Source organism: Bubalus kerabau, chromosome 11 (assembly GCF_029407905.1).
Source record: "Bubalus kerabau isolate K-KA32 ecotype Philippines breed swamp buffalo chromosome 11, PCC_UOA_SB_1v2, whole genome shotgun sequence".
Lineage (NCBI taxonomy): Eukaryota > Metazoa > Chordata > Mammalia > Artiodactyla > Bovidae > Bubalus > Bubalus kerabau.
The window spans coordinates 96,064,588-96,074,367 of record NC_073634.1 but is presented as its reverse complement, the minus strand read 5'-3'; the positions used below and the strand labels follow the sequence as shown (position 1 = coordinate 96,074,367).

The 9,780-nt window shown below is 41.8% G+C and overlaps 1 protein-coding gene across 1 annotated transcript; it reads left to right on the top strand.

Moving 5' to 3' along the window:
- Nucleotides 1-5,861: 5,861 nt before the first annotated feature.
- On the top strand, nucleotides 5,862-6,821 carry LOC129622572 (olfactory receptor 1L8-like). The gene has a single exon (XM_055539175.1). It carries the CDS (start codon nucleotides 5,874-5,876, stop codon nucleotides 6,819-6,821), a length of 948 nt encoding a protein of 315 aa, XP_055395150.1. The 5' UTR covers nucleotides 5,862-5,873.
- The last annotated feature ends 2,959 nt before the right edge of the window (nucleotides 6,822-9,780 follow it).

The window sequence follows — 9,780 nt, the reverse complement described above, 5'->3', positions numbered from 1 at the left end:
ACCAGTGCAAGTCCGATGCATGAAGCAAGGCACTCAAAGCTGGTGCTCTGAGACAACCCAGAGGAATGGGGTAGGGAGGGAGGTGGGAGAGGGCGTTCAGGATGGGGGGACACATGTGTACCTGTGGTTGCTTCATGTCAGTGTATGGCAAATACCACCACAATATTGTAAAGTAATTATCCTCCAATTAAAATGAATCAATTAATTATTTTTAAAAAGGGGAAAAAATGTTTTTGTTCAGAAAATGAAAAAGCAGAAATATTGTGCAGATGAAGGAACAAGGTAAAAACCCACAAGACCAAATAAGTGAAGAGGAAAAAGGCAACTACTGGTAAAAGAATACAGAGTAATGATAGTAAAGATGATCCAAAATCTCGAAAATAGAATGGAGAAAATGCAAGAATCATTTAACAAGTTAACTAGGACCTAGAAGAATAAAGCTTAAACAGTGATGAGCAACACAATTACTGAAATTAAAAATACTCTAGAAGGAATCAATAGCAGAATAATTGAGGTACTATGTTGTACACCTGAAACTTACATGCTATTGTACATCAACTATACCTCAATTTAGAAAAATATTTTTTTTAAAGACAGTTACTGAGAGAGAAGATTTAAAGGTTCTCACTAAAACAAATGAATACGTTTTAACTATGTGGGTTTATGGATATGTTGTTAACTAACATTACTGTCAAAATCACTGTGTAATAAATATGTCTATAAAATCATTGCGTTGTACACCATAAACTTACACAATGTTATGTCAATCATCTCAGTAAAGCTGGAAATTGATTAAGAGCTACTTATTAGATGAAGGAATAGAAACAACAGAAACATGAAAACCACATGAAGAGTAAGTGCAAGAGGCAGGACTGAAACCCAGGGCTTTCTATCTCTGTAGTACTTATTCTTAATATGTAGATTGAAATTCTTTAATTAAATCCAAATCTAAAGAAGACGCAGATGTCTTGTGTGAGACAGTGCTTTATTCTGACCAGCAGCAAAATGTTTTGCATTTCCTATAACATTGTGGATGATGTTTACAATAACACACAATATTTCCACTATAAAACTCAAAACCCCTTCATGGATCACAGCCTTGTCATGGTGAAGGGGCTTGAGTAATTCAATGAAGCTATGAGCCAAGCAATTAGGTCCACCCAAGACAGAGGGGTCATAGTGGAGAGTTCTGACAAAACATGGTCCACTAAAAAGGGAAAGGCAAACCACTCCAGTATGCTTGCTGCGAGAAACCCCATAAACAGTATGAAAAGGCAAAAAGATACGGTACCAAAAGATAAGCCCACCAGGTTGGAAGGTGTCCCATATGCTACTGGGGAAGAGGAGAGGGCAACTACTAATATCTCCAGAAAGAATGACATGGCTGGGCCAAAGTGGAAACAAGGCTCAGTTGTGGATGTGTCTGGTGGTAAAAGTCCAATGCTATAAAGAGCAAAATTGCATAGGAACCTTGAATGTTAGGTCCATTAATCAAGGTAAATTGGATGTGGTCAAAGAGGAGTTGGCAACAATGAACATTGACAACTTAGGAATCAGTGAACTAAAATGTACGGGAAAGGGTGAATTTTGGAAGCAGTAACAGATTTTACTTTTCTGGATACAAAATCACTGCAGACAGTGACAGCAGCCATAAAATTAAAGGACACTTGCCCCTTGGAAGGAAAGATATGACAAACCTCAGACAGTTCAGTTCAGTTCAGTCGCTCAGAGGTGTCCAAATCTTTGCAACCCCATGAATTGCAGCACGCCAGGCCTCCCTGTCCATCACCATCTCCCGGAGTTCACTCAAACTCACGTCCATCGAGTCGGTGATGCCATCCAGCCATCTCATCCTCTGTCGTCCCCTTCTCCTCCTGACCCCAATCCCTCCCAGCATCAGAGTCTTTTCCAATGAGTCAACTCTTCGCATGAGGTGGCCAAAGTACTGGAGTTTCAGCTTTAGCATCATTCCTTCCAAAGAACACCCGGGCTGATCTCCTTCAGAATGGCCTGGTTGGATCTCCTTGCAGTCCAAGGGACTCTCAAGAGTCTTCTCCAACACCACAGTTCAAAAGCATCAGTTCTTCTGTGCTCAGCCTTCTTCACAGTCCAACTCTCACATCCATACATGACCACAGGAAAAACCATAGCCTTGACTAGATGAACTTTGTTGGCAAAGTAATGTCTCTGCTTTTCAATATGCTATCTAGGTTGGTTATAACTTTCCTTCCAAGGAGTAAGTGTCTTTTAATTTCATGGCTTCAGTCACCATCTGCAGTGATTTTGGACCCCAGAAAAATAGTCTGACACTGTTTCCACTGTTTCCCCATCTATTTGCCATGAAGTGATGGGACCAGCTGCCATGATCTTCGTTTTCTGAATGTTGAGCTTTAAGCCAACTTTTTCACTCTCCACTTTCACTTTCATCAAGAGGCTTTTTAGTTCCTCTTCACTTTCTGCCATAAGGGTGGTGTCATCTGCATATCTGAGGTTATTGATATTTCTCCCAGAGATCTTGATTCCAGCTTGTGCTTCTTCCAGTCCAGCGTTTCTCATGATGTACTCTGCATAGAAGTTAAATAAGCAGGGTGACAATATATAGCCTTGACGTACTCCTTTTCCTATTTGGAACCAGTCTGTTGTTCCATGTCCAGTTCTAACTGTTGCTTGCTGACCTACATACAGGTTTCTCAAGAGGCAGGTCTGGTATTCCCATCTCTTTTGGAATTTTCCACAGTTTCTTGTGATCCACACAGTCAAAAGCTTTGGCATAGTCAATAAAGCAGAAATAGATGTTTTTCTGGAACTCTCTTGCTTTTTCCATGATCCAGCGGATGTTGGCAATTTGATCTCTGGCTCCTCTGCCTTTTGTAAAACCAGCTTGAACATCAGGAAGTTCATGGTTCACATATTGCTGAAGCCTGGCTTGGAGAATTTTGAGCATTACTTTACTAGCATGTGAGATGAATGCAATTGTGCGGTAGTTTGGGCATTCTTTGGCATTGCCTTTCTTTGGGCTTGGAAGGAAAACTGACCTTTTCCAGTCCTGTGGCCACTGCTGAGTTTTCCAAATTTGCTGGCATATTGAGTGCAGCACTTTCACAGCATCATCTTTCAGGATTTGAAATAGCTCCACTGGAATTCCATCACCTCCACTAGCTTTGTTCATAGTGATGCTTTCTAAAGCCCACTTGACTTCACATTCCAGGACGTCTGGCTCTAGGTCAGTGATCACACCATCGTGATTATCTTGGTTGTGAAGATCTTTTTTGTACAGTTCTTCTGTGTATTCTTGCCACCTCGTCTTAATATCTTCTGCTTCTGTTAGGTCCATTCCATTTCTGTCCTTTATCGAGCCCATCTTTGCATGAACTCTTCCCTTGGTATCTCTAATTTTATTGAAGAGATCTCTAGTCTTTCCCATTCTGTCATTTTCCTCTATTTCGTATCTCTAATTTTCTTGAAGAGATCGCTAGTCTTTCCCATTCTGTCGTTTTCCTCTATTTCTTTGCATTGATCGCTGAAGAAGACTTTCTTATCTCTTCTTGCTATTCTTTGGAACTCTGCATTCAGATGCTTACATCTTTCCTTTTCTCCTTTGCTTTTCGCTTCTCTTCTTTTCACAGGTATTTGTAAGGCCTTCCCAGACAGCCATTTTGCTTTTTTGCATCTTTCCAAGTCTCTTACATCTCCTGAATTGCCAGGTGAGTTCTTTACCACTAGTGCCACCTGTGAAGTGAAGTCGCTCAGTCGTGTCCGACTGTTTGCAACCCCATAAACTGTAGCCTACCAGGCTCCTCCCTCCATGGGATTCTCCAGGCAAGAGTACTGGAGTGGGTTGCCATTTCCTTCTCCAGGGGATCTTCCTGACCCAGGGATCAAACCCGGGTCTCCCGCATTGCAGGCAGATGCTTTAACCTCTGAGCCACCTGGGAAGCCCTAAATAAACACTAATATTAACCTAATCCCACACATAAAAAAAATCTAATCCACGTGCCTCCACAAACACTGGGAAAATACACACCATTGTTCTCCCATTGAATCCTTTGAAAACTGCAACCTCCCCATATTGATCTATAATCTGAATGGATCTAGACTACACTTGGATCCACATCTGAATCCCCCAAAATTAAAATATTCACCCAGATAAATGTGTTTCTACCCTTGATAACCCATAGTTGGGGAAACTGAAGCATGACCCTAAGATGTCATAGTGAGGTTCAGAAGCTCTGAGATTAGTCTCAGCATCTAAACAGGAAGCCTCAGTGGTCCCCTGTCCCCTTGGAGTCAGCAGTGCTGGCTGTGATTCCCATTCTGCTTTCTCTACCTGCTCTCTACTCCCTCTCCAGGGACACATTCCCCTAAGAGATCATCACACCTCAACTCCCTCAGCCTACCAAGTGCCCCAGAGGCAAGTAGAGCAGGCTTCAGACTCATGAGAAGCTGGCTGGGCTTTCTCAATCAGGAGAGCCCTCCCACTTGAGTCAGAGCATCTCTCCCTTCTGAGATCTGGGGCTGGGAGAGCAGCAGTGAGCCCAGGTGTTGAGGTCAGGGAAGGAAAACATGTTATCCCTTTGGAGAAGCAGATTAACTCCTCCTCCATCCCTGCTTCTCTCCTTGTCACTCAGCCCAGAAGCTCATGGGAGACACATGAGGAAGCTGAGCTTTGTGTGAGAAGCAGACTTGACTTGATGAACAGATGTGGTGCAGATCAGCTTCTGGAGGGGCTGGGAAGGAAGAAAAGCATCTGGACATGGAGGTGAGCTTCAATGCTGGCCACTCACTTGGCTACTTCAACCCAATTTGGCATCTTATTCTTTTCCTCTCCTAAACTTTCAAATATCTCATGGATTTGAGACATTATAAGGTCCAAATAAAAGTTCCATGTGGCACTTGGTTTTAAGTCCTTCCAGTTTGACCTCAAGATCCTCTATTTCATATATTTTGAAGGAAAACCCATCAGGAAAAGGAAAAAAAGACTATCCTATTCTCAGCCTGATTAACACACCTTGTGCTTTTAGAATATTCTTCCTGATTCTCAGTTCCAAAACCTTTCTCCTTTCTTCTAGTCACCAGCATGGGTGTTCCTCACATCTACAACCTGCAGCATCTGATCCAACTAATTCACCAAATTCCCACTAACATTTGTATTCCACATTTCCCAGATTGCACAGTCTGAGGACAATAGCATCCCGTGAGCAAATGAGAATGAAGTTCTCATTCTGTGCCCAGACAAGAGAAAAAACACAGTTGAACTGCATTCAGCATTTCTCTTAGATTTCCCTGTTGGTTGTTTTGACAAGCCCTTATTTGTTTCTCATACATATAAAGTTAAAGTCTAGTTATAACAACTGAATTTGATGAAGAATGATGGTTCTGTGACTTCCCTGTCAAAAATATTTCCATCCCAACTTCCCAGTCACCTTCATCTGTTATACTGCTCTATTTTTTAAAATAAATCTCTGCCCACCTGATATCATATTATATATTCTACTTGTTAATGACCAAAACTGCAACATGAACTACAGAAGGACAAAGATTTCTTGCTTTATTACTATGTTTCCAGAGGGAAAACAGTGCTTTTCCCAGAAAAGAAACTAAGGAACTTGAATCAGAGAGGTTCACCTGTGATGATTTTTAAAGGAGAACTCTTCTTTTGTCCCTCCAGCTTGCAACATAAGGTACTTATGATGCCCATGGATTTGCAAAGGGAGGACCACATCAAGGACCAGGAGATTGGCAAGCTTTCCCTGCACAGCACTTAATGCTGACCAAATAGAGGAAACAGAGACTTGCTGGGTATCATGACTTGGGCTATGGGATCAGAGCATAATAAATAACAAAATGTCTGGGGTATAACTAGACCCAAATCAATGGAAAGACTCAACCAAACCAGCAGTGTCACTGAGTTCATCCTCCTGGGACTCTCCTCACGGCCTGAGGACCAGAAGCCACTCTTTATTCTCTTCCTCATCATATACCTGGTCACCATAACAGGGAACCTGCTCATCATCCTGGCCATCCACTCTGAGCCTCAACTGCACACCCCCATGTATTTCTTCCTGAGTGTCCTGTCTTTCACTGACATTTGGTATACAACAACCATTGTCCCCAAGATGCTAGTCGACTTCCTGTTGGAGAAGAAGACCATCTCCTATGCTGGATGTTTGACCCAGATGTATTTTATATACGCCTTGGGCAACATTGACAGCTGTCTCCTTGTAGCCATGGCCTATGACCGCTACATGGCCATCTGTGATCCCTTCCACTATGTCACCATCATGAGCCACCAACGCTGTGTCCTGATGGTGGCCTTCTCCTGCTCATTGCCTCATTTCCACTCACTCCTACACATACTTCTGTTGAATCAGCTCACCTTCTGTGACTCCAATATTATCCATCATTTTCTCTGTGACCTCAGCCCTCTGATAAAATTGTCTTGCTCCCCTACATTTGTCAATGAAATTGTGTTGATGACAGAAGCATCTGCTTTTCTGGTGACCCCCTTTCTATGCATTGTTTTCTCTTATATACGAATCCTCATTGTGGTTCTCAAAATTCCCTCAGCTGCAGGAAAACGCAAAGCCTTCTCCACGTGTGGTTCGCACCTCACTGTGGTAACACTGTTTTATGGAAGCATCTTCTATGTCTATTTACAGCCTGTGTCCACCTACACTGTCAGGGACCACATGGCAACAATTGTTCACACGATTTTATCCTCCATGCTCAATCCTTTTATCTACAGCCTAAGAAACAAAGACCTGAAGCAGGGTCTGAGGAAGCTGGTGGGCAGGAGGGGTCTCCAGGCAGCAACCTCTTGATGAACACACATGCAGAACCTGCTCCACTGGAATCTGGTTTCTGTGGTTCTTGGGAAACAATCAAGCTGCTGGGGGTTAGCATTTTCAACCCATGGGAGACAAGGCTATAGTGGACACTTAACATCCATTGATGATGGTCCATCAGTTGGTTCTGCCTCTGGCTACAATCATGATACTCTTAGAGAGGATGGCCAGTGGATGACCACTCCTCTCTCATAGACCACTCCTCTCTCATATGAAGATTCATCACTTTCCTGTCTTCCAAATGTTGCTTTAAATTAAGCCTTTTCCCACAGGTATTTCCTGAACAGATTTCTCTTTTGTTGAGAATTATCCTCAAAAATCTTTCACATTTCTGTATATTGCTAAAAATAATTACTTAATTTATAGCTGTTGAATGTCCTTGAAAATGTTTGAAAGAGGAAAGAATGAATAGATAGAAGGAAGAAGAGGAGAAGGTGTACGTTTCAGCTAATTTCCACAATCTGAGAATTTTTATAGTTCCTTATTTTTCTTTTTAAAAATTTTTTCTTGCTTAAAAATTGTTTTCATTATTATTCTTTTCTTATCTACCCTTCCTTTATTATGTTGTTATGGCTTTATTTCTTTTCAAATCCCTCTTATTTTTTTCAGTTCAGTTCAGTTCAGTCACTCAGTTATGTCCTTTGCGACCCCATGGACTGCAGTACGCCAGGCTTCCCCATCCATCACCAACTCCTGGAGCTTGCTCAAACTCATTTCGTTTGAGTCAGTGATGCCATCCAACCATCTCATCGTCTGTCATCCCCTTCTCCTCCCACCTTCAAACTTTTCCAGCATCAGCATCTTTTCCAATGAGTTTTTTTCCAATTTTTTTTTACCAAACAATAAAAAATGCTAATGGACAGAAAGAACAAATGCAACAATGATAACGTGAAAATTATCCATTCCACAGTGGGGATTTTGGAAACTTTGTTCCCTCCATCTATCCATAAAGCTGTGTGTATAAAAATATGTGATTTAACATTTTATTCTAGAAATTCTCACTCTTAAAAGTCTGACTTATAAAAATATTATTATAAATGTATATACAATATTGAGGCTTTTTTTAATGAGTCTCAGTTTAAGAGAGAAAAACTGGCAAAAACCTAAAATCCTAAAACAGGAAACAGAGTAATTATGATCAATTACATAGAATGTAACCATATGCAACAAATTGAAAGAATCAAACAGATCTCTAGTACTTCTTTGAAAAGAAATTAAGTAAAAAAATAAAGCTGTAGAACAAACTGTAAAAGCGTTAATCCGTTATGCTTTAAAAAATTATATGAACATGGGACTTCCGTGGCAGTCCAGTGGTTGGGACTCCATGATTCCACGGCAGGTGGCTCGGGTTTAATCCCTGGCTGGGGAAAGAAGATCCTGCGTGCTGCACAGAATAGGCAAAAAGTAGTAACTATTATATGAATATGTATGTGTGTACAGTCACTGCAGTAAGAATGGAAGAGCGGCGGGAGGCAGAGAGGGAGAGAATTTCCACTTCTTGATTCACATTAGTAATGTCTGACTTTGTTCAAATAAATATTTGTAAGTTGTGGAATTTAAGACTACTAATCAATCAGATGACCAATGCAATGGTGAAAGACATTCTTTGTAAGATTCAGCTGAAGGGAAACTTTCTAGGTGTTGCAATTAGAAAAACAGCATTGTTTGGCTCTTAGACTTGAATGATTATTTGATAGGATACAGCGTTCTCAGTACCAAAACTATTGAAACTTTGAGGACATATCTCACTGTTGTACTGCCATCAGGTGTTTTTGGTGAGAAGCAAGAGGCCATTCTAATGTGCCCTTCATGATCTTCTCACCTAAGCATAGTCTACACCCTACATCCAACGTGACCATGTTGCCTCTACTTAGACCTCATGAGTGAAGACCTTGATTTCACTCATTTACTCAAAGCCTAGGCAAAGAATCTTGGTTATTGTCCATGGAAACAGACAAACCAATTCTAAAATTTGAATGGAATTTTGCCAACAAAGTCCATCTAGTCAAGGCTATGGTTTTTCCAGTAGTCATGCACAGATGTGAGAGTTGGACTGTGAAGAAAGCTGAGCACAGAAGAATTAATGCTTTTGAACTGTGGTGTTGAAGAAGACTCTTGAGAGTCCCTTGGACTGCAAGGAGATCCAACCAGTCCATCCTAAAGGAGATCAGTCCTGGGTGTTCATTTGAAGGACTGATGTTGAGGCTGAAACACCAATGTTTTGGCCACCTGATGCAAAGAGCTGACTTATTTGAAAAGACCCTGATGCTGGGAAAGATTGAGGGCAGGAGGAGAAGGGGACGACAGAGGATGAGACGGTTGGATGGACATGGGTTTGGGTGGACTCTGGGAGTTGGTGATGGACAGGGAGGCCTGGCGTGCAGCAGTTCATGGGATCGCAAAGAGTCGGACACGAACTAAGCGACTGAACTGAACTGAACTGAACTGAAAATGACCTTGAACACTCAAGGCAATCTTGAAAAAAATCACAAAGTTGGAGGACACACATTACCAAACCAACTACAAAGTTAAAGTGATTTGTGTGCATATTTTTACAAGACCCCATAAATAGATCAATGTAACAGAATAGAGGATATCAGGGCTTCACTGATAGCTCAGTTGGTAAGAATCCGCCTGCAATGCAAGAGACCCTGGTTCGATTCCTGAGTCGGGAAGATCCACTGGAGAAGGGATAGGCTACCCACTGGAGTATTCTTGCACTTCCCTTGTGTCTCAGCTGGTAAAGAATCTGCCTGCAATGCGGTAGACCTGGGTTTGATCCCTGGTTTGGGAAGATCTCCTGGAGAAGGGAAAGGCTACCCACTCCAGTGTTCTGGTCTGGAGAATTCCATGGATTGTAGAGTCCATGGGGTCACAGAGAGTCAGACACGACTGAGCGACTCACTCACTATACTATAACAAAATAGAGAACTCA